The sequence below is a fragment of the Perca flavescens genome, chromosome 3 (genome assembly GCF_004354835.1).
Source record: "Perca flavescens isolate YP-PL-M2 chromosome 3, PFLA_1.0, whole genome shotgun sequence".
In the NCBI taxonomy this organism is placed as follows: domain Eukaryota; kingdom Metazoa; phylum Chordata; class Actinopteri; order Perciformes; family Percidae; genus Perca; species Perca flavescens.
In genome coordinates this window covers 4,496,057-4,521,522 of record NC_041333.1, presented here as the reverse complement: position 1 = coordinate 4,521,522, position 25,466 = coordinate 4,496,057, and the positions used below count along the sequence as shown (strand labels likewise).

Below are 25,466 nucleotides of genomic sequence, written 5' to 3'. Positions count from 1 at the left end.
AGATGATTTTATGGAAAGTTCCCCATGCCAACCGGTCAACCCTACAATATCGTCACAATATCGCCCAGCCCTATCTAGAGTGTTAGATGTGTGTGTCTGACCTCTCCCCGGCTGTTGTGGATCCGTTGGTTGAACTCTTTGCCCACCATACACAGGAAGTCGTCTCCAGGTTGCAAGATGCCACATTTGATGGCGATGGCCCGGGCAGTATCGATATTGTCTCCGGTCACCATGCGGACAGTGATCCCAGCCCGCTGGCACTGTCTGATGGCTTCTGGTACCTGATGGGAACAAAAGAACAAAATATTAAAATGTTTGTTTCTTTTAATACCCTCACTGTCATTATAACATCTCTCCTCCAAGAGAATATCTCTGCCTGGCCTCCATTTCCCGCAGACACCTCTCCTAAATATCAGCACAGATAGTAGTCAGAATGGTTTCCTTGAGCTACGTTCAGACCAGTAAAAGCGATTCGGCGATTTGCCGCAGGGTTGTGTCATTGAAAGGCCCATTTGTGCTACGTCTTGTTGTGTTACTTAACCCCCCAACATAGCACAAGTAGACTTTATATTTCACAATAATTGTTTTTTTGAAGGCAGCTTTATTTCACGAAGAAAACGAGAGAAGTCGAGACGGAGCAAGTGCAAGTTTTTACCCTCATAGTATTTTAAAACTTTTGTGGCAGCAATAAAGGCAGTGATGTTTCCTTTTTACTGTATGGGATTCTCACACCGCCTCAAAACACACCGATAAGTCTGATCGCTAGTTACATGATTTGCCACTGCAGCATGACGTAGGGTTGCGTTTCTCCAAAAGTTGAGTCGGTCTTAACTTTTCACCCCTGCAGCAAACCCCACCGCCTAAACGCACTACCCTCATTCAAAATAAATGCAAAGACCTGCATTTTTGCCGCACCGGCTGACGCAAGCTGTGTGAATGCCCACTTACTCTAAGATGCTAAACTAAAATACAAACTTTGATTTTATGAGTGAAAAAGCCTCATGAAGTAATTTTACATCAAACCCTAAAGAGACTTAAAATAAGAACGGACCATCTTGTTTCAAGGAGCTTCTCTTCAGATATTCTGTGAGCAGTGACTTGTACTCTGTATTTTTACAGTGATTGGCCGGTTGCCTCCCTGTGTCTCTTTAAAAAGACAGGGCTGACATACCTCAGGTCGTACCGGATCCTCAATGCCAACCAGTGCAATACAGGTTAGGTTGGTGAGGATGCCGACCTCGTCTTCCCAGTTAGGCTCTCCGTCAGAGGTAGGAAAGTCTCTGTAAGCGAGGCAGATTGTCCTTAGGCCCTCTGACGCCATCGACTCAACCACCTTCTTCACCAGGTTTTCTTGGTCCTGACGTTTGAAGGCTTTGGCCTTGCCGGGCTCTATCAGGATCTGACAGCACCTGGAACCACAGGAAAGAGTTATGTGATCATCATCTAACATGAGAGCTGCACAGAGCTGTGTGAGCAGCAGCAGTCAACCTACTTCCTGAGCAGGATCTCAGAAGCCCCCTTGCTGTACATTCGGTAGCTGCCATCATGGTTCTTTAGCACGGTGCTCATGGACTTCCTCGCAGAGTTGAAGGTGTAGACCTTGAACAGCTTCTCTTCTGGAATTTTGCTGCGGACCCTCTGGTAGTCTCGGTGCAGGTTGAGGCATAATCCAAGTAAGGCACATTCGGTCTTGTTTCCTACCTGGCGAGCCAGCCCGCTCTCCTTCTCTGGTGGCTGCAGGAAGCAGCAGCAGAGAGGATGTTAAATCACAGCATGAGTTTTTAATGACAAATCTGCTTCTTCACATGGTGTGGGAATTAAACGCATAAATGCAGCAGCACATAATGATAACATAACTCCAACAGCAACAAGACACAAATTTCAACAAACACAAAGCAGGTAACAGTGTTCAGTTTTCAAGGTCAAAGGTATAATATACAGTATTATATTCTATTCACTTTAACAAGACTAGGTTGAAACGTATATGGCTGGACCATGTATGGTCAATGTGCTTAATTGTGGCTAAATTGTTTTAGGGAAAGTCAGCTGTGTTAATAATCTGAATTCATGGACATTAAATGTTCATCTGTAGTGGTCCCAGTAATATCTTTTCTTAAAGTGTACTGAAGTAGCAAATTATATGACATGGTTAAGCAATGTTTGAGACAAAAAATTGAGGACTGCTTAAATTTAATGAATTCAACAATGTAATCATGCTATTTTCAACAATTTATTGTATTGGATTATTCATCTGAAGTGTGTAATTAATGTCACGTTGTTAAACAGACCAAACCTATGTTTCATTCCATGGCAATTATGAACCACAGCCTCAAATGTTGGTCTAGAGCAGCATTTATTCATGGACAAACTGAAACCTCACAACTTTGTTTGTTTCTTCTTTGCTCTCTTCGGTGCATCGATTTTAATTTAGCGCAAAGTTACAGGATTTGTAGTTAAAGGGTAACTACTGTCTTTTTTTAACCTGGGTCCCATTTCCCCATGCATTTGTGTCAAATAGACTGATGTGACCAAAAATCTTTGAATTTGGTCCAGTATTGAGCGAGATCATAATGACGGGCCAGCGCGAACCGAGCTACAATGTCACCTAATGATTCAATTGTGGAGCCTTGATTTTTGTCCAATAAAAGTGATTTCTTTTTGCTACTGACTGGCTCAGATTGTTACTGAAAGTGTCTGACAACATTATCGATCTCAGGACGTTACTTTTTGTCCCAAGACAGCGGTGTGGAGAGTGAAACGCCAGACAAGAAAAAGACTTTCAGGTAGTATGTTGTTACGGAGTAGGCTGCAGAAATTATAGTTACGGAGTAGGCCGCAGAAATTATAGGCTCCTGTTATCTAAAAGATTTTTAATGTAATGACTCAATATTTAAATTATTTGAATGTGGATGAGGTTGTTATAGTTCGATGACCACATGTATTAATTTCAGCCAGGATAGCCTACGTTACGGACAAAGAGGGAGCGAGTTGCGAGAGGCAGCGGGCGGAGGAGGGCGAAGCAGCAGCTGGAGGGCTGCGGGGCTCTGGATATTGGTAGCGCTCCCGTGGGTGCTGTGCTCCTATATGCCCAAAGAATACGTTGTCAGGAGTGGGACCTGTTGCTGCCAGATATCTGTGGTCTGGATGTGTCCAGTGATATACCTTGGACACAATGCTGATTTCCTCCTGTAATCAACAGGGCTGTGACATGAGCAAATACATGAACAAAATTGTTGTTATTAAAAATCTTTTAGATAACATGAAACCATGGATGTATTATAGCCTAATGACCGCACAAAACATTACAGCTGCAGCCTCTCTCTCTCTCTCTCTCTCTCTCTCTCTCTCTCTTTCCCCTCGTCCGCTCTTCATCTGTAGCCTTTAGGCTACTTTATCTATAGCCTGTACTCTGGCTCAAATGAATACACATTGATTGTCGAAATCATTTAAATATTGAGCAATTACAATGAAAATCTTTTAGATAACAGGAGCCTATAATTTCTGTAGCCTACTCCGTAACAACACACTACCTGAACGCCTTTTTCTCGTCTCGCGTTTCACTCTCCACACAAACACTTATTTTGTCTTTAGACAAAAAATCACGTCCTGAGATTGATAATGTTGTCAGACACTTTTAGTAACAATCTGAGCAGTACCAAAACAAAATCACTTTTATTGGACAAAAATCAAGGCTCTACAATTGCCACATTAGGTTACATTACAGCTCGATTCGCGCCGGTCCGTCATTGCGATCTCGCTCAATACTGGACCAAATTCATTACACACCAGTCTATTAGACACAAATCAGGGCTCTAGAGCAGGGGTCGGCAACCTTTCTGATATGAAGTGCCCTTTTCAAAATTTCTTGTTTATTAGTGTGCCATGTTAACATAAATTTTTTTTATGACATCACATCAAAATGTAATATCCAGGGAATCTGTAATAATCAGGACCTTGTAATTATTATTATTATTATTGTATATTATTATTATTATTATTATGGAAACATGGTTTTAGTATGCAGCGTCCTGATTGGTGGAAAATGGGCTGACAAAAATATCACTGTCAAAGAGCCTGAAGCGAAAAGTTGTGGAAAAGCCCAGCTTTAATGATGAATGGAGTGATAAGCAGGTCCTGTATGCCTCATTTTCAATGAAACGATGCTGTGGCAAAATAATAATAACACAACCAGCATCATTATCAAGAATGAAGAACACAAACATAACTATTGCGTCATTCACGTGCATATTAAGTAGCCACATGTATTTGTTTTGGTCTTATAATGCATCCATATTTACCGCTCCAGCGGAGAGGATGGTTTCTTCAGACAGCTTAAGTTTATAAGAAATTGTCGAAATTTCAAGATTCCCTGCAAACTAAGATAAATAGACTACAAACCGACAGCTTTTCTTTTAGATTGTTTTGTAAAAAATAGCTATTTGCAGAGTAGAGCTGTGTTTGCGTAAAACAAGAGTGCGGTGGACAAGAGTGGACTGAGCAGACAGAGCAGATTGAAATATCGCTTTCTACATGTTGATGCCGGTCTACACAGGTGAGTGCACTGATAAGTATTGACTTTTAACTCACGAACGTTTAATTGTAGCCTCCTTACAGTAACAAGACTAGCGTTAGTTCATCTGCCCCAGCGGCCATTGGTAATCCTCTTTGTATTGTTCCCAGTCAGAGATATGAGTCAATCAAACTACCGTAAATAACAGGTTGCGCACAGGCGCCGATTTATGTTTTCCTCCGTGGGTGCTCACACGTGCACACCCTTTAAAAAAAAAAAAGTAGTCAAAAATGTTTGCATTTCAGAACCTTAGGAAATGAACAGCAGCCGACACGAACACACACGCCGTAAAGTAAGCTAGCTTTCAACTCAGGACAGCGCCACTTCTCACAGATAGGATTGGAGATGAGAAGTTTAATCAGCTTCGTGGGAAATTATAAATCAATGCCACCAACATGACCAATCACACTATGACAGACGCTCCACTTTGCACCACCTGCAATGTTTAATATTAAATTAATGTAAAAATGAGCTGGCAGTCTGGCACACGTGGGTGCTTAGTATTTTTCGTGGGTGCTCCGGAGCTTGAGCACCCACGGTATCGGCACCTATGATGTCGGCAACTGTGAACGTTGTAATTTGGCATGCGGATGAGAGAGTGCTTCAGCATTTCAACCATGATGTCAACACATCAATAACTCTCTTGCACACATATTGCCAGCGTGCCATTGCTTAAGGTTGCCTAAGGTTGCCGACCCCTGCTCTAGAGTGAGACCAAAATTTCTAAGGGTGTGACTAGGGCTGGGCGATAAATCGATTTTATCGATTAACTCGAATGTGTAGTTGACGTCGATTTTGTTTAAATAAAAATCGATTTTCTCCTTAACATCCGCCGACGCTCCTCTGGGCTCCCGTAGCTCAGAACGGGCTCAGCCCTCCCCCCGTGCGCGTTTACCACTTCTGAGCAGATACACAAACAACATGGCAGCGACAGGGACTAACGTTAATTATTTTCTTAACCAGTCGTTTCATTACTTACTTAATTGTAATCTCCACCGAAATGACCGGCAGCTCGCGGTGCACCGTCCCCGGCCGTCAGTCACCTATTCTCGGATATCTGAACCACCAACTACAGCTGACCTGACGGAGCACCATGCGGGGCACCAGAGGCGGTGTTGAGGAACTCTTTTGCGGCTCAACACAATCAATCGGCGCTTTGTAGCACGGAGCCTTGCTTTGACGTTGGTTTTTATCGCTATGGCGGAGCTTGCTACAGGTGTGCTACATTCAAGAGACCATCATGGGATTAACGTACGTTACTCAGCAACACGAGAAAACAGGGGCAAGGTTGTGCAATAACGTTAAAATGATGTGAACTTTTAGCGAGGAACGAGAAGTGAATTACCTGTAGGCCTATGTGTGAAAACAGCTTTATCTCACGCATCCGTTTTGTTGTTGTTGAATATATAATATATATATAATAACTCCAGTTCGTTGAGTAATAGCTTGAAGACGGAGCCTGCTGGACCTGGGCGAGAGATGTGACCCATGGCCAGAATATCATAGTTCATAAAAATGCAGCGCAGTGACGATACAGACATTTCATAGCCTACACAAGACGTGTGTAACGCCGCTGACCCGCCAAGCGCATTCGATGCGTGCTGGACCCATTCATAATGAGTCAGCCGTCACTCTGTGAGTAGAATACGTTTCAGTACATCACACTCCCTCTGTCTCTCTCTGTCTCCCTATGTCTTTCTCTGTTTTATTTTATTTTTTTAAGATTTCGGCCTTTATTTTGATAGGAAAGCTGAAGACATGAAAGGGGAGAGAGAGGGGGGAATGACAAGCAGGAAAGAGCTGCAGGCCAGAGTCAAACCTCTATATATACCAGCTGAGCTATCCGGGCATCGTCTCTCTTTTTCATCTGTTAGTGTTGTTGAAAACAAGTGAAGGAGCTTTCTCAGATATATATATATATTTTAATATATCCTAGGCTATTTATTTCAGATAACTTTCATTTACATTTGTTGCAGCTGTATATTTTCAAACTAGTAATGGAAACCCTGTCTTTGCATTTTATTTTAATCACAATCGGTTTTATTAAAAGAGCTTGTGAAAAGTCGCTTTGACTTAAAACTGAACATTTAGCCCACTTTGTAAAAAAATACAGAGCTATATATTGTGTATCGCCATTCAGCGTTAACGGCGACGCGAAATTTTGTGCTGGTGCACATAAATAAAAAAGTTAGGTGCACCAGTGCAACCAAGGCAAAAAGTTAGTCTGGAGCCCTGCAAATGCATAGGGAAATGGGGCCCAGAAAAATGATAGTTACCCTTTAATTTTTGAAACCATGAAAAATAACATTGAGGTGGTCCTTTAAAGTTACCTCCTGATATTTTTAGGTGTCCTATTGCTAAAACAGGAACATTGTGATTGATGGATAAAAAAATATTTTTAGGTAAGTTTAGTTGAGAATTACTCATGAATATAGATAATAATAATAACAACTGAGAGTGATAACTGATAAGATATATGTGTGCTCTGGTCTGTGCAGTGGATCCAGGAGGCAGTGATCAGATGAGTCTTGAGCTGCAGTGGCAGTTCTCCAAACAAACCTGCTCTCTTAGCCAAATGCTTAACTCACAAAGCTTCCAGAATGGACGCCCTTTTTTTTTTTTTTTTTTTTTTTTTTACAGCTCACCATAATCTTGCTGGTATAGGCACAGTTGACCCCGATGCCCTGGATAAGCAGGTCCAGGATCAGGGCAGGGATCTGGTCCGGCTTTGGCAACTTCTTGTAGTAGCGTCCAGCAATGTATGTCTGCACCACCGTCATGCGGTTCATAGTGAGCGTGCCCGTCTTGTCAGAGCAGATGGCCGTGGCGTTGCCCATCGTCTCACAGGCATCCAGGTGGCGAACCAAATTGTTGTCCTTCATCATTTTCTGAAAAAAGAGGAAAAAACATTTACAGAATGAACAGTGTTTGATCCAGGATTGGCTGGAGGGTTCAAATGGGCCTAGGGGTCACAGCTCCAACCAAGGGGGACAATACACAATTCTGTAAGAACTTTACACCCGCTGAGTGCCTACAAAAATATTAAAATTACTATACTAATAACTATTATCTATCCTATACTAATTAAAAACTGACATTTATTAATGTGTTGGCTAACGTTGCCCTTCTTGCCTTGGCCTACCCGCATGTGAAAACAAAATGTTTAAGTCACGTCACGTAATATACAAAAAATAAGTTAGCAGGAGAGGGCAACATAAGGCATTGTGAGATCTTTGGGCATAACTCCGGTAGAGACTACGTAGTAGGGAGAAAGTGACAGGCTGCAGCTTGTGAGTTAAATGGATAAGAAATACTCTTTAAACATGAAATCAAAATTGACATTCACCAAGTCAAAATGCTCATGTTATCATTCATCAATTAGCTCGTTCTTGTTGTTTCCTAACTGCGTAGCGAGTTATATGAGCTCAGCTGTTTTCAAATTATTTTTTTTATTATTTATAGCATTATTAACGTTAGCTCCCCTTTAGCTGTCAGTCAGCTTTGACTTCATATATTATCTTCTAATAGCTGTATTCAATTTAACATGATTATCTGCAAAAAAACAGTTTGCTAATAAATTGCAAAAAAGTAATGACAGCACCTTTTGGCATAGTTATCAATGCTCATAGCATGGTGGCTTACACTAACATTAATGTTTATGACTCTATTTCGGCTGTGCTTTCAAACATGCTGTCAGTATGCTTACCGAGCACCGTTAGCATTTGCGACAGAGCCGCTTCACTACACTTCTTAAATAATGCTTCATTACAGGGTTCTCTGTTGAGTCATGTTTGTCGCTGTGTGCTCGTGGTTAAAAATAAATGTAGCAAAGCGATGTGCCAGAAAAAAAGGCAACTAATAAGGAAAATGCAATGTGCCATGACAATTCATTTCTGGGATTATTGAGGTGCTGCTGCTCATTTCGACCACATGTCCGTCACCTTCCGCTTTTCTTTGTGTTGTAATTTTAAACTCCGGTGGATTTATGAGGACAGTGTTTCCTCTATGTTGATTTGACCGTGGCGGCCCCCCACGTTATCAGAATTAGGGCTGCATTGTTAGAGTGCATGTCGGAAAACGTTTGTATTTTAGGTGCATTATTTACATGCTGAAGTAGTTACACTGTATTAAGATAATGGATAAAATAATGTCCAAAAATGTTTACATGTTCCACCAAAACAAGTTCCTTTCCGAGGCTATTTTGCCGCGGCACCGTTGCTCCGTTCGCCGCTTAGCGCTGCCCAATAGGGTTATGATTGGTTTAAAGAAATGCCAATAAACCAGAGCACGTTTCTCTCCCATTCCGGCATGGCAATGCATAAGCCTGAGTAGTGTAGCAAATATTATTTAAAAGCTAAATTTGAGCATTGAATATTCAAATATAATTTGAATATTACAAATAACAAGGAATGCTATTCTAATGGTATTATATATAAAAAATTGAGAGTTTTAGCAGATAGACTGTATATGTTCTGAGTGACAGGATGTATAATGCTGTAAATACAAGAGACCTTGACTGAATAGGCCAGGGAGATGGTGACAGCCAGAGGAAGACCTTCAGGCACGGCCACCACCAGCACCGTCACGCCAATGATGAAGAATTTGACCAAGAACTGCCCATAGATGGGCAGACAATCGTTGGACCAAGGGACCCTCTCAATCAAGAAAGTATCGATCAGGAAGCGAATGATGAGGATGGCGACAGTGAGAGATGCAACGATCAGACCTAAAGACATAGACAGAAAGACAGATGCAGACAAAGAAAGGAAAAGACATAGTGGGTTTAGTTCAGCTATAAACCTGAACCTGACATGTTATGTACAATGAGGAGCAGTGAAGAACTGCAACTGCAACTCTTCCAATAAGCTACTCCAATAAAAGGCACGTGTGGTTGCACTTGTCACCCCCATGAGATGTATTTACTTACATTACATACAAAAAAAACATTTTTAATAATATATTTTTAACTAATTCTAATTGTCGGTTAACAGTTAATTATGTTAATAATGAGTTTCTGCACACAAAAGTCACCGGAGGACACCATTTTTTTTAAACATAGCCATACTGAGAAATAGAGAGAGTTTTGTGGAGCTCTTAATTAGCTTCATATCAACTAATATGGATATGGCTTGAATGTAACGGACTTCATTATTATAAAAAAGATTTGCACTAAAGTTTAATCAATCCCTCATGTCCACCACATGTGGCGGTTTCATCTATCTATAATAAAAGTCCCGTGGATTGTTTCATTGTGGAAGAGCACAGTAACATGTGGACTATAGCTTAGATCAGACCCAAAAAATCAAGCCTGAGCCTACCCGAGCCCGTGCACGTTGTGTCCAAGTTACACATTAACTGTAATTATGAGCCCAAGCCCGATTTAAACCTGTTATTTTTTTTAATACGTGGGCCGTTATAACTGACGTTCTCAACTACAATTCCAAGTTGTTTGAACTGCAGAAATCTGTTTAGAAGGGGTTTGCTTGGAGAAGTAACAAAAGAGGACATTGAAGGCTGACTATCACCTTTTCTGCTATAGCCAGCCTGCTTCATGTGTCTATTCATCGTCCCCATTTTTTTTGCTGTCATTGGCGAGCAGCGTGCCACGCTTAATGCACTCGACAAAGCCAACACATATGTCGTCACTGCCCACGACTTGTTTAAAATGGTTCCATACCTCCGACTTTCCTCCAAACTTGCTCAAAAGTAGGCTACTTATCCAGTTAAAATTTTTTTCTTTACATCTTCAAGCTCCATGCTACACTTAAGCTACACCATACAGCACAGCAGGCCCGGTGTGATGCGTGCGAGTGGAGGAGACGCTGAGCATAATTATGGCATAGCTTTCTCCCCACCCAATTAGGCTAATCAAGTAACGTTTAAAAAAACACAAAAGGTTGATATTGGGCCCGGCCCGAGGATAGTAGCGGGAAATGTCGGCCCGGGTCGGGTCCAGTTCGGGCTCGGGCAGAGAATCTAACGTCTAACTCTACCCAGCGGGGAGGTGGTGTTGATATCTACGTACATCACTGTGACATTCACACTCTGTTTATCATTCATGTGATTCTTTTTGACACCTGCTTTGCCGATCTGCATAGCCATTTTGCACAGCTTCCCCTGGAGAACAGACTTCTCCTTCTTTGGTGGCGTTGTCTTCTTGTCTGGTTCTTTCTCCTCGTTAAGCGGTTGCATCTCTACCATGGGTGCAACCTGGGTTTTTTCTACAGAGGAGACAGGAAGTCATTAAAACATTTCAGGTGTTTGGACAAAAACCATCAAACCTGCTGCTGTCAGGTCAAAACCAATTTTATGGTTTTACATTATGCAATGTATGGTATTCACTGTTGGGAGTAACGCTTTAAAAAATGAACGCAATTACAATAATGCATTCCTTTTTGCTGTAACACAGTAATGTAACACATTACAATTAAAATTTTGGTAATATTATACCCGTTACAATCTCAGTAACGCAAGTTACAATCTCAGTAACGCAAGTTACAATGCATTTAGTGCCGATATTTAGTGGTGTTTTATTTATTTTTTTTTAACAACGTTTTTTTAACGTTTAACTGCGAAACATTTCGACAGAGAAAAATCTGCGAGTGTTATTTCCTGTTGCTGGAATTCAATGTCTGGGATGACTGCAGAGACAGATACATGTGCGAGATGGACATTTTTTTAGGAGTTATTTACACTACATTTAAGCAAGGTGCTGTCCCGTCACTGATCCTGTGGTCAGAGCCAGAAGCTGAGACGGTACGGACAACATCTGTGTCCCAACAGGTGACGGTGCGTAAGTGCGGACAGCTGTGTGTCCGAGCTAGGGATGGGCATGATTACTCGACGATCGATAATTGATTATTAAGAATTTTGTCGATCACGTTAATTTGTTATCAATTAAACTAATGCTGGTTGCGTTGCGTAGCGTGAGTCTTGAAGCAATGAAATTAATTTCACAGTGTGGCAGCAATTAAACATTTTACCACCCGGGGGCAATATTTGACTCCATACTCAGTTACCTGGCTGCGAGTTTCCGTTTTGATTTCAAAAGTAATCATGAAGAGGACACGGCTGAGTGTGGCGTGGGACCATTTTGATTTAAAAAAAATGACTTAGCATACACTGAGATGCCGTGTATAAGTACAACACGGCCACAACTCAAACGATGTAGCCTACCACTAAACAAAGTGTATCTGACCCTGGTTAATGTTGGTGGCAGCCGCGGTGCATCCTGCTCCCAGTCTCAACCTAGCATAAACTCGGCGTTAGCACTAGGGATGCACTGATCCGACTTTTTCAGATACCGATGCCAAGGCTTTGTGTATCTGTTGATACCCGATACCGATCAATACCGTTGCTGAATTAATTAATAAGACTAAAGGCACCTAACTAACTAGCAGACTTAAACCTCCTCAAACCCATCACCAAATCAACCCACCGAACTCTGGGGGACCGAGCCTTTGCAATAGCTGCCCCCACCCTCTGGAACTCACTCCCCATCCACATCAGAAACTCGGACTCACTGAACACCTATAAAAAACTGCTCAAAACTCACTTTTTCACTGTTTCAATTGGCCTATCCATAATTTACTTATCTTGTTTGTTTGTTTGTTTGTTTGTTTCTTTCTTTCTTTTGTTTGTAAAGCGTCTTTGAGTTCCATGTAAAGTGCTATATAAAACTTATGTATTATTATTATTATTATTAATTAAGACAAAATAACATAGATGTAATGTATTGAATTCTTATTTATTTGTTATTTAAAAAACAATTGTGCATTCAAATTGAAAATATATATGTAATCAAACTTCTTAAAATAAATTTAAATAAATAACAATAATGGGCCTTCAATAATGGTCCACTTTTATATAGGTTTATAATGGCTTATTCTACTGTCAGGAGTACATAGAATATCACAAAAACATGTTAATGTCATCATGTTTATTAAAAGCTTTGATTACTAAAGGGTTTGGCTCCACGACATTATACAATAACTTTATATGAAGGAGAATCCATGAAACAGTTACAGAAGCTAAATTATTTTTATTGTGCAAACTGCAAAGTAGTAAAATAAACTCAAATCAAATGAATAGCCTACACATACAAACAACTTTAACATTGTTTCCCTTTCAAAACAAAATAGTTGTAAGCTAGTTGTATAAACACTACCTTGGCCACAGGTAAGTTAGGTTGTTGTAGTGTGGTTGTAGTGGGCGACTGAACGGAGCTCCGCTGTCAGCCTCCTTTGGTGTTTGAATAATGTTAGTAGGTTGGCAGACGTATTTCAGCGAGGCAAGACATCTTAAATCCAGTGTTTTAATCATTGCTCTGAACCCGTCTTTCTCAACGGTCTGTAGCGGGACCATAGGTGGATTGTTATTGCGTTCATAATGTTGCTCCGCTGCATGCTTGAGGTGACATGTCTTTAACGTTAGCACAGTAACGTGTACGGTAACGTTAGCACGACCAAGTAACGTTAGAGTGACGGGCAACAACTGTGGGTAAATTATGTCAGATTTTTTAGAAACAAAAAACTTCGTAACAACAGACGGCTCCTCTCTTGAGCACACGTTGTTCTGGTGTATCTCCGGTCTCTAATCATCCTCTAGCTAACTTTCTTCTCGGTTCTTGAATGTGCAGTAGCCTACCGACCGGAGCCTCTCCCAGCTTAACAGACTGTTATGCTACCTGGCTAGCTAGCAGCTATAATGTTACCCAGCATGCCATTGGGCGGTGTACATTTGTAAATGTAAAATTATTAGTGTTAGAAACTAAGTCAAAAATTGTTATATGCTATGGTGTTTTGTCCTTTTAAAGAGAGTTAGTTGTGGGTTATTAATTCTTGTGTTATAAAGTTACTACCATGAGTGAGAAGGGTACGCAGTTAACAGGGGTCCAGAGGCTGCAATGGAGGAAGAAATAAAACTGGATCGGCCTGTGGATCTGTTAACTTTTCTGATCCCCGATCCAGCTATTTCAGACCTGCCAACCTTGAAGAAATTTTATGAGTACAACCCCCCCCTGCGCGTGCGTGCACCAATCACCGAAAGCCCACCGCCAATATATGCTCCACCGTTGCACTCACCAATGAGAAAACTATGAGATACCTAACACCATACTAGGGCTGTCAAAATTGCTCAAAAATGACATTCAAATATTCCCTCTAAAATAACACAGAATATTCGAACTATTCGAACATCTGGTTGCGCATGCATCCAAGGTGGCGGGCGACATTGTGACGCCGAGGTTGCGCACGGCTCTTTTTTTTCAGCGGCGCGTGACAAAGTGGAAACAGGAGCCTGAATGAGTTCGCCGACAACGTGCTGTCAGGTCTCTCTGGTAAACTTACCGGGTTAAGATGAGTTCTTTTATGGTGAATGAAAGGCTCGATCCCACCAAGTAGGTCAGTGAATCAAATCGAAGCATTGACGGCAATGCTGCTGCTGCCAGTTCTGCCGTTGTTTACCTTTTTCTTCTTCTTCTAGTCTGTAGAAAGGGCAGCGTCGCCTTTGCTCATTTGCGCCACCGCTGTTCAGGAGAAGACTTCAGCTAGTGTCGCGACCACCAGCGGGGTATAAATAGTCACGGCGATCTCATGATGTCACATTTGTATGCGCCAGCTGGGCTGCATCCAGTATGTAACAGCTTTCAGGCGCGCTAGCAAAGCAGACAGCCAGACAGCCTCTGCTACCGCGAGCGTTTTTTTTTTTAAATATTCAAATATATATTCGAATTTAGAATATTCGTTGACAGCCCTACACCATACTACATAATATAATTTCACCTATCAAGATTTTTTAGTTACTCCATAACCATATACAAGTAGACCATAAATGTTATACAATTACTGCTATCACTCCTAACATTGAATTGAAAACAAACTGTTGTACAGGAGGCATAGCCCTTGGAAAATTCTTCCACCTGAAAATACATTATTTGGCTCATCACTACCTTCTAGATTACAATTCATTATTATTACTGTGTAGAGGAGTGAATGAATGGCTGTACGCGTAGTGAAACTACTATACAAATGTTTTCTTATATCCTGTCCAATATTTTGTGCCCATATATTTGTTAGTCTAACCAACAGGAGGCAGAGAGAGCTAATAAATATGCCTAAGTACTTCTGTGTTAAAGATGAGAGTCAGACCAGGTTAACACGTAGCCTTCTTCTGATTACTGAAGGGAAATTAAGTAGTTTAAGTAATGATTTACTCATAAGCAACTTTAAATAGGCCAAAAGCAACTACTAAAAAAGCACAGATTTAAGCCTGACAGAGACACAATTATAGGCTAATAAATAACATGGGTCAGATATTTTCAGATACGCTTTTAAAAATTTGACATGGGTGACATTGCATTGTCAGTTGCCATCACATCACATAAATAGCCTAACTGTTACCTTTATCTTATGTTAATCAGCACCTGGCCTTTCTAAAACCTTTTAGTTTTCTAGCCATTCCTCCACTTCTCTAACTGCCCCCAACTAATGGGAAAGATGGCAGGTGTGATAGGCTAGCCTATTGACACCAGTGTTGAGCAAGTTAATTCCAAAATGTAATACATTATTGATTACTAGTTACTGTCATTTGAGAGTAATTAGTTATTATTAGTATTATTGTCTCTGAATTGTAATGCTTAAACTACTTTTGTGTTAAGTATTCTTGGCAGGTAGCTTGTGAATATGAAATACATCATAATTTATTCATATTATTTTGTATTATTAATCTGACGCTGCAAAGTAACTAAAGCTATAAAATAAATAGTTAAGTAAAACGTTCAATGGCCTACTTGACTCTGAATTGTGGTGGACTAGAAGTAGCCTAATAAGTAGGAGAAAATGAAAAATACCCAATTAAAATTGAATCAAAGTAGCCGACGGAAGGCTATAGTTACTTTCCACCGCTGATAAAATGTAATATTACGTGTAGGAAGACTAAACATTAATTCTCAACATGTTATCTGTCAGCTGCTCAGTCACATTGCTGTCGCCACTGACAGGACACAGATGTTGTCAGTTACCCTCTCTGGTTCTGGTTCTGACCACAGGGAACCGTGACGGGACAGCTCGCTTCAACGCAGCGTAAACAACTCTGTGTCGCAAATGTATCCGTTTCTGCAGTCATTTCAACCACTGAATTGTAACGCTGAACGCTTTTTTCCTTATCATACATTTATTTTTAATATCATTATGTTTCGGGGGGTGGGGAGTATTTGTTTATGGGACTGTGTTCGTTAACTGTTGCCCCTTGGTGACTGATTGTATATAGAACCTCCTCAAGCGTTCTGCACCGTTATTGTGTTTATATCACAAACACGGTCGGTCAGTGAAGGCGCAGTCGCAGCGGTAGTGGTCGTTACTTGTATGACAGAGTGCACGGACCAAAGCTTTGTGACTAGCATCTAATGACTAGCAAGCACTTTCTTACCGCTGCTGCCGTACAGTGTCTTTCTTGAACATACGCTGCAGAAGCAAGCACCCGGCTCCCTCAAAAATGAGGCACCAAGTGCTAAACGACTTCCCTTCTCCACCCTTTTCCTCTTGTCTTCTATTCATGCCCAGCGCCATTTGTTTTTAACTCCTTTCTCAACTAAAGCTGTATCTACATGCTCCATGTTTGATAAACTCTGCCTTGATTATTTTAGTCACGTTACCACGGAGACCAAACCGCACTCTCGCTTTTCGGCAAAGACCCGCCCTACTTTGTATCTGATTGGCTAGAACTCGTTTCATTGGTAGGTGGAAGTTTGATGATTTGTTCAACCCAGCGCATCAAAAACAAATCCCATGTGTACTTTTCAATTATTATAATTTTTTTTTTAAATACTCATATGCCAGAAATCCGGCACCAAGCCCGATTACTTTCAACCTTACGTTAGTTAGAGCTGCGTTCCTCTTATATGATTGGTATGTGAAATCAATTGACTCGAAAATATTAAACTGCATGCAAGTTTTTTTTTCCTCACGGCCGCACGCCGGAGATCCGGCACGGTGCCGGAATACTTTAAGCCCTAAATATTGTAATATAACTAATTACTCTGAAATGACAGTAACTAGTAATCTATAATGTATTACATTTTGGAAGTAACTTGCCCAACACTGATGGTATGTACAGCATAAATTCTCGAATTAAAGCCAGTATTCAAATAATGGAGTCTTTATAATAGTCAGGTTTTTTTAAATCAATGTTAACTGCTGTCAATGAAATTGACACTTCCAGCTAGGGATGCTAATTTAGATTGAGCTAATGAGAAGGTGTGTCCAAACTTTTGGCCTGTACTGTATATATATTTTTTTTATCTGTACTTTTTTACTACTACTACTATTCCTGTTCTTACGTGTCCTAGAAGTGTATCTTCTCTGTGAGACATACAAACTGAACTTACTTGTTTTGTCATTCTTCTCATCTTCACAAGCAGAAAGCAGTGTTAAGATGATTCCTGTCTGAGAGTTCACACCTACAGCGGTGACCAAAAACTTGCCAGAGCCCTCCATCACATGGGTGCCTGAGAGAGAGAGAGAGAGAGAAAAAAAGAGGGATTTTACCATAGTGGGAGCTGTGGACAGATCTACTGCAAGCACCCAGCAAGGCCACTGTAGAAAAAGAAAGCAAATAAAAGTGACAGATCTTAGTTAAAACTTTTACAGTGGCTGTATGTCGCTTTGTACAGCATGCATGTTGTCTTCCACTTGTCTCCATGTTCCTTTCGGCTTTAACACTGCATTGGTGATCTGATTGTCGATGTTGTATTTTGGGAGGCACAAACCGAGTCCATGTACCCTTCCTGCATGCAGTCCATGCAGGAATGTGTGCATGAGAACCATACAAAAGGCATTACGAGTTCTGGTCCAATAGGAAGCCCCCTAAAATGATCTATTTTTAAATCATCATTCACTGTTACTGTGGTGGCTCTCACAAAAATAATCATGGCCATGACACACTAAGTTAACATAAAAAATATTGTCATTTTTTCAGTATTTTAGGTGGTTCAAAGTTGTATTATTTCAGTGTAGGAAGAGATTTAGTGTTCCATCTGTAGGTGTGAAAGCCAGATGAACAGATTTGAGTCAAAAATGAGCAGCAGAAACTGGCTGCTAAGAGCTGACAGTAACAGCTAAGGTCACACCGAAATATGCTGTAATTTGATGTGAATGGAGAAGAGTTGAAGCACCTGACAGCAACATAGGGTCTTTGTTGACACTCTTCTTGACATGATCCGACTCTCCGGTCAGAGAGCTCTCATCAATCTTCAAATCATTGGCCTGAATTAGGATGCCATCAGCAGGGAGGAGGTCACCTGGAAAACCAATACACACAGGTACATTGTAATAACAGTCCTAATGATCTGCTGGCAGTGGGCTCTGTGGGTAAACCAGAAATACAATAGGGCTTTGACTTTTACCCAAAAAATCATATTCAAAGTTTGTTTGTTTATTAATATTGATATTCAAATATATTCAAATTTTTATTAATAATATTTTGACAATTAAATGCCTTCAATAAGACTTATATCGGTATCAAACTTTGTATATGTTCTGTCCACCACAGGGCAGTGTATCAGTCAACAGGCAGGCAATGATGTTTTCAGAAGAAAAACACACTGCCACAACTGTTTATTTTTTATTAAAAGTCAGACCCTGGATTAAACACAAACAGGAAGTTTCGACAGGAAGTACGGAGCTTTTACCGTAGCCTACCTAAGTGGTCTGATGTTTATACTTGTGCGCTGGTGTGTGCGTTGAGCATGCATGTGTGTGTGTGTGTGTGTGTGTGTGTGTGTGGGTGGGGGGGGGGGGTGGGGAGTGCGTGTAATAGAGTGAGAGAGTGACAGTGATTACTGGTCGCTTCAGAGTAAGTAGTGACTCTAGAGTCATAGTGAGAGGAACAATGCGTCTCCCCTGTTCTTTCTGACCACGGTGGGAAATCTGTAGCAGGAAAAATTAATAATAATAATAATAATAATAATAATACATTTAATTTGTAATGCACTTTATATTTACGCAAATCTCAAAGTGCTACATGATAGTGCTAAAAAATAAAAACACATGGAGAGCATGAAAATAAAAGTAAATAAATAGAATGAAATGAAACAAAAACAATAAGGAAAAGGGCATGAGTTCACTCAAAATCTCTCCTAAAAAGGTGGGTTTTAAGGCCACGTTTAAAAGCATCCACAGTCTGTGGTGTCCTCAGGTGGTCAGGGAGAGCATTCCACAGACTGGGAGCAGCTGAGCAGAAAGCCCGATCTCCCATTGTACGGAGCTTTGTCCTGGGAGGTTTCAAAAGATATGCTGAGGCAGATCGGAGGGTACGTGTTGAGGTCTGTAGGGTGAGGAGTTCCTTGAGGTAGGGGGGGGCTTCACCATGGATGCACTGGTGAGTAAGGAGGGAGACCTTGTACTCAACCCTGAGTGAGACAGGAAGCCAGTGGAGTGATTTGAGGATTGGGGTGATGTGGTCATGTTTGCGCACCCTCAACAGGATCCTAGCAGCGCTGTTTTGGATATACTGCAACTTCTGAAGGCTTTTCTCAGGGATCCCGGTGAGGAGCGCATTGCAGTAGTCCAGCCTGGAGGAGACAAAAGCGTGGACAAGCTTTTCCGCATCTGCAGGAGTGAGTGTGGGACGGAGTTTGGCGATGTTCCTGAGGTGAAAGAAGGAGGTCTGAGATGTTTGATGTGAGCCTCAAAGGTCAGATGAGAGTCCATTTTAACACCCAGGTTAGTGGCTGATGTTGAAAGTGGAATATTTTGGCCAGAGAAGGTGATGCTGGTAATGTCAGATGACCGAACCTGGTGTGGGGTGCCGACTAAAATGGCTTCAGTCTTGGAACTGTTTAGCTGCAGAAAGTTTTGTTTCATCCACACCTTTATCACCTCCAGGCAGGTGGTCAGAGTGGATAATGGCAGGGCAGCAGAGGGGGTTGGGTTTGTCCTGAGGTAGAGTTGAGTGTCATCAGCATAGCAGTGGAATGAAATTCCATGCCGGCTGATGACATGGCCTAGGGGGAGCATGTAGAGAATAAACAGGGTGGGGCCGAGCACTGAGCCTTGAGGGACACCACAGGTGAAGTTGTGAGTCATGGATTTAGCCTCTCCCAAGGCGACATGCTCAGTTCTCCCGGTGAGGTAGGATGAGAACCACTCATGGACAGAGTCAGAAACACCGATAGTGGAAATTAGGCGGTGGAGGAGGATGTTGTGGTCCACATTGTCGAATGCTGCAGTCAAGTCCAGGAGGATAAGAAGAGATGGGGAGCCAGCGTCTGTAGTCATCCGCAGGTCATTTGTGTTTCTGTGCTGTGGCCAGGGCGGAAACCAGATTGAAATTTCTCGAACAGCTTGTTTTGTTTTAGATGGTCCTGAAGCTGTGCGGCAACTACTTTGGGCCTGTAGTTGGCAAAGACTTCTGGTCTAGGGTAGTTTTTTTGAGAAATGGCCTGATGACAGCGGTTTTCAGTGTTGATGGAAGATGGCCAGCCTGGAGGGAGTGGTTAATGACTTTTGTGATGAGGGGACTTATGGCATGGAGGTTGGATTTTACCAGGGCTGTGGGGAAGGGGTCCAGAGCACAGGTGGATGGTTTCATCTTTTTGATGATGCCCTCAACCTCTTGCTGTGAGATGACAAAAAAACAGCTGAGAGGTTGGGAAATCCCAGGCTGTGGGTCCGCAGTCGGGACAGGCAGTGTGGAGAAACTGGATAGAAGGGAGCGGATGGTGTCTACTTTTTTTCTGAAGAAAGTAATGAAATTGTTGCACCTCTCTTCTGTGGCTTCTGAATGAGAGTGAGTTTGCGGTTTGAGGATGTCATGTATGGTAGAAAAAAGATAATGTTGGAATAGAACTGTGAACGTGCATCTCTCAAGGACCTTGAATAGGACTTCTGATGTTCTCGGTAGGCCTGCCTGTACTGAGGCCATGAGGCGCCGCTCAAGGACACGCCCAGCTGTTTTCATTTGCCGGAGTTCGTAAATTAACCCTCTCCTTGATTTCATGTTTAAACTCGTGAATTAAAAACATTTACAAGCAAACACATTTACAAAAAACAATGCCCATAACAGGTTCAAATATTAAGGGCTGCCTAATATTCGTTCAAATATCAATATTTTTTTTAAATATTCGAATTATATTCGAATAACAAAGTTCGGAGTCAAAGCCCTAAAATACAAAAGACAAGACTCATTGCTGTTCAGTTTTGATTATTTAAATTCTTTGAGGACCATGAATTACATTATATTCACTTCCTTTATTTTGTGGTGGCAGTGTAACCTAAATGTAATCTCAAAAGCATGTCACATTGAACTGGGTGCATCACATAAATAACTAGTGCCATTTGAAGATTTTCAATACTAGTTAGTTCCCATAGGTTACCTGAATTTTCTTCATTCATTGCATTGCATTCTTTTGACCTTTACGGTAACTGCACTGAAATGGCCCAGCATACACATGACTATGTCCAAAAAAGGTGTGAACACAGAGCGTATACCAAATACATATATGGAAATGAAAGAATTGGATTAACTGGATAGGAAAAATCCTGACAATGACTATAGTTCAACTAAAACAACTCAGACTAAACACACTCAAAATCAAGCATTTGTACTGTATCAATTCTGAGAATTGATAAAAACTATCTGATAGATCTAGATCTAGCCTCATAATTTAGCTGTCAAAGTACACCAGATTGATGCATTTAAACACAACGCCACAATAAATGTGCACAAAAAGTATATATTAGCTGCAGACAAATACACACATACTACCAAGTGTGCAATTCTACCAAAACTAACAGCTGATTAAACTCCCCGGTTCGGGCAGGGCCTTTCGATGTGGAATTTGCATGTTCTCCTCCTGTTCTCACTGTGTTCGCATGAGTTTTTCTTCTGTGCACTGGTTTCCTCCCACCATAAAGACATGCATTCTAGGTATCAACATAACTACTGTTGAGTTGGTCAACAGTAGTTATGTTGTTTTTTTCACTGAGCAAAAGATGCCAAAGTTGTAAAAAGTGGAATGATCAAAGAAGTCATCAAGATTGTGCACAATTTTTGTTATCTTCTTGCTACGGATGCATTACAGTCAGTACCAGAAAAGTATAGGGATTTAATATCCAGCTCTAATTATCACTTTCAACCAATGGAAGCTCTGCTAAGTGCATGCTTTTTGTTTTCTCACCGTATTTGGCTTGCGCAATGTCTCCAACGACAATATCGGACACTTTGATCTGGATCACCTGCCCCCCTCGGATAACTGTGAACTTCTGGTCCTGCTCTATGCGGTTCTGAAGGCCGCGAAACTGCTTCTCTTTGCTCCAGTCGTTAAAGGCTGTCACCAGGACCACGCAGACCACCGACAGCAGGATGGCAGCGCCTTCGATCCATCCAGCCGCTGCCTCACCTTCATCCTCCACACCACCAGATGCTTTGCCACAGTCTGAACAGAGACAGCACAGGCTGGAGTTTTAGTTTTTTGAACATGTGTTCCCCTGTTTCTTTACACACTCAAAAAGCGCAGAATGCACAGAGCCCCAGACAGCTTGGGATATAAGAACAGGCAGCAACAGAAAAAAACCGCAACAGTATGATAATAACATCCAAAACACATCATTCACTCAGTGGTTTCTGTGACATGAGAAATACTTAAAATGAGTTTTGCTCACAGTTGAGTAGGCGTTTTTTAATGTGGCTCAGGACACATACTGTTTTTACTGCTATAAGAATGTGGACAAATGTGGCTCAGACCACCTCAGAATGTGCTTTTAGTAATGTCCTGAGAGTATTTTCACCTACACTTGTGATCCGATCGCCTTAGATCTGATCTGAATTTAATTAACAGGTGAAAATGGGTCCCCAGACCCCCTCACTGACTGAAGACAACAGAAAACAGGGAACATATTCTGACCATCTGCTCATCTAATTCTAATTTTATGTAAAATAACAATAAAAACGTACTTTGTCGTATATGCGTGGGCGGGTGGTTGAACGACAGGGCCAGTGAAAAGATGGCTGCCAGCATTAGGATGATCAGGGTGACATCCTGCAGTGCTTCCCACACTAGCTCCACAAATGTTTTGGGTTTTTGTGGAGGGATGATGTTCTGGCCAAACTCTTCTCTCCTTCTGACGATGTCCTCCGATGTTCCATCTAAACCTGCAGCAGGAGACAAAAAGGCAACATCAAGTCCTCCTCTAAACCTGGCTTACACCATTTACCTGAGTTTATATTTAATGTAACATCTTTTGATCCAAGTTAATGTCAATATTTTGATTATACTGAACCTTTTTAAAAACTACACCAGATTAAAAATGTTAACTACCATGAAAATGTAGAAACATATTTCGTATTTAAACAGTAATAAGCTAAACAGGCAGGCTCATGTACTCCAATGGGAAAGGGATGCTCCTAAAATGCACTGTTCCATCTGAATCCATGCATGTCCTATTGTAAAATCTACTGTAAAATCAGACGGTTGCTCTCTTCTTTATCACACACATCATAGTAAACTAGCAAATGTATGTAGCCAAATGTATGTATGTATATGCATGTAAAAGATGTATTTCAGCTTCAGAAAGACTGTGGAGATACATACTGAACACAGAAGCAGTTTCTAAATAAATTTACCTTTAACAGGTGACGTTCTTAGCCTGGCACACAGTAGGTTAACATCTCCGTATTTCTCCTTGATCCTAGTCACTGACTCTTCTCCTCTTAGCTCCATGAGGGAGCGCAGCTCCTGCAATGAGCAGCTGAAGTGCGTTCGGTGGTTGGCCATATCGACAGATGTCTGGCAAAGAACACAGACTCAGGGGTCGGCCTGAGGTGCAGATCTGGTCTGACAGGGACTCTCTGAATGTAGGGGGATAAATCAGGTAATTTCAGAGAGAGGATGACTTACAACTGAAAATTTAGCCCACTTCCTAGAAAAAACTGAGATATACGTTGTGTATCACCATAAAAAAAGAATTGTGTCCATAACCATCAGCATTATGATGAACTTAATATGTTAACATACTGTAGTTACCACCATCTAAGTTAACATTCTGAGGAAGAAGTGAATTTGAGCATTGTTGGTGGGGCCCGAGATTTTCATCGCCAATGACGAACACTACTTCTATTACTATTGTTCATGTGACCAATAAAGAACCTTGAATTAATGTATACATAAGTCACTGTCTGACAAAATTGGCTTTCTCACTGTAAGGTAAATTACAAAAAAGTAGACCGGGTCAGTTGGTTTAGCCATAGGCTTTGCACATCATGCAGTACATTTGCACTCCCAAACATAAGACCAGTGTTCTGTCAAATGTTTCCTCTTACCTAAATCTGTGTCAAACCTATGTCATCCATAGTCTGTGTAACGTCAATTTCTGTCTCTCTCTTAACTTTATTATTTAATTTTATACCATGGTCTGAGTGAAAACTCGTTCTGATTGGCTGCAGGGTGTCCATAAAAAAGTGATATAAGTAACGTTACTGAGGAGTTTCGGTGAAACTTTTCATTAGCTTACTGGCTCATAACGGACTGTAACTATCTCCCGTTGCTAAGCCTGGCATGTCGTATCTAAGGTCAGTCTTATTTGCTGGAGCAATGTACAACGTCTACAGTGCTGTGCATATTTAGCTATGGGATTGGAATGATTGTTCCACATATTAGTCAAACCCTCGACGGTAAAACGCATTAAAATATAAATAAATTGTCTTGAAATAGGTTATGTGGCAAGTGACCATGGTATAAGCTAGTTAATAATGCCCTTCGAGGCGTCCATTGTCCGGAATTAATAGACTTCGGCGGATGCAACGGTTCTGGCCTCCGTCGTCTACGGACATCCGTCGTGCATTAACGTTAGCTAGCTAGCTGACGTTAACGTTAATTTACCTGTAAAGTTAGCTAGCTAGCTACGTTAGTTCGGAGAAACGTTAGTGAATATTTATAAAATTATTGATTAACGTTACTGCATTATGCATTCTTATTAATTAATAAAAGGCGATGTATTCATCAAATACTCAGCGGACAGGTCGTTTAATTAACTTACCGCGTTTTTGAAAATTAACTGGCGTGTTAGCTAGCTACTAAAACTAGCTATCATAAGCTAACGTTCATTTTATAGTTAACTGCCGCAACATTAATGTTAGCCTCGGACAAATTTAATCTAACATTAGCTATATTATAAATCTCTGATCAAAATTCACTCAACACCGAAGGGAATATTTTTCGTTAACGTTAGCTTAGTGTCGACAAAACGTAGCTAAAGCTATAGCTAGCTATACCTGCTTACCTTTCACTTTACTTAGCTAGTAGGTGTAGCTATTAAATTAGACTAGCTAGTGTTAATTTTAAAAAGCCAAATGCGCGCTCTGCTGCCGTTGGACCAACAAGACACGCCCACAGAACGATAAACCGTTATGAAACCATGGAAACCAAAAGACTGACATTTTTAATAAACTAAGTGAATATTTGGCTACAGTGACTACCGTCAGTAATGTTAAACCACTGCACGATATTTAAAATGACTTAAACTGGCATTCATTTCATAAAACAGACATTCCCTTCTCAGATTGTCAAGTAGGCTAAATTCCAGCAAAATTGACAATATATAATTTTGATTTCAATATTGTCAATATACACGGTAGATTTAATACCACATAGCTACTAATTACAGGGAAGACAGACAACGATATGTGAAACAGATATGACCATGCACTTGACTTGACTTGATGTATTAAGATGGAAATTATCAGTTGTTCATTATTAGACGATTTAAAAAATTCGTATTGATTGGAAAAGCTGAAATAGATCCATAAAAAAAAGTAAAATTCCTTTAGCTACTTACTAAAAACATGATTCTTTATTTTTTTTAAACCTTATGCCTTGCAAGATCCAGTATTTCGATACTGT

At 41.0% G+C, this 25,466-nt stretch overlaps 1 protein-coding gene across 1 annotated transcript in view; it reads right to left on the bottom strand.

The window, feature by feature from the left end:
• Nucleotides 1–24,943, bottom strand: part of LOC114549437 (plasma membrane calcium-transporting ATPase 1-like) — a 48,255-nt gene extending 23,312 nt beyond the window's left edge. Inside the window, 12 exon segments of the mRNA XM_028569745.1 lie at nt 102–281; nt 1,172–1,409; nt 1,493–1,734; nt 7,216–7,458; nt 9,082–9,296; nt 10,648–10,791; nt 16,956–17,075; nt 17,742–17,867; nt 21,747–22,004; nt 22,523–22,720; nt 23,192–23,416; nt 24,847–24,943. Of these exon segments, the coding sequence (XP_028425546.1) occupies nt 102–281; nt 1,172–1,409; nt 1,493–1,734; nt 7,216–7,458; nt 9,082–9,296; nt 10,648–10,791; nt 16,956–17,075; nt 17,742–17,867; nt 21,747–22,004; nt 22,523–22,720; nt 23,192–23,342 (2,115 nt within the window). The 5' untranslated portion in view covers nt 23,343–23,416; nt 24,847–24,943.
• Between the last annotated feature and the right edge of the window lie 523 nt (nt 24,944–25,466).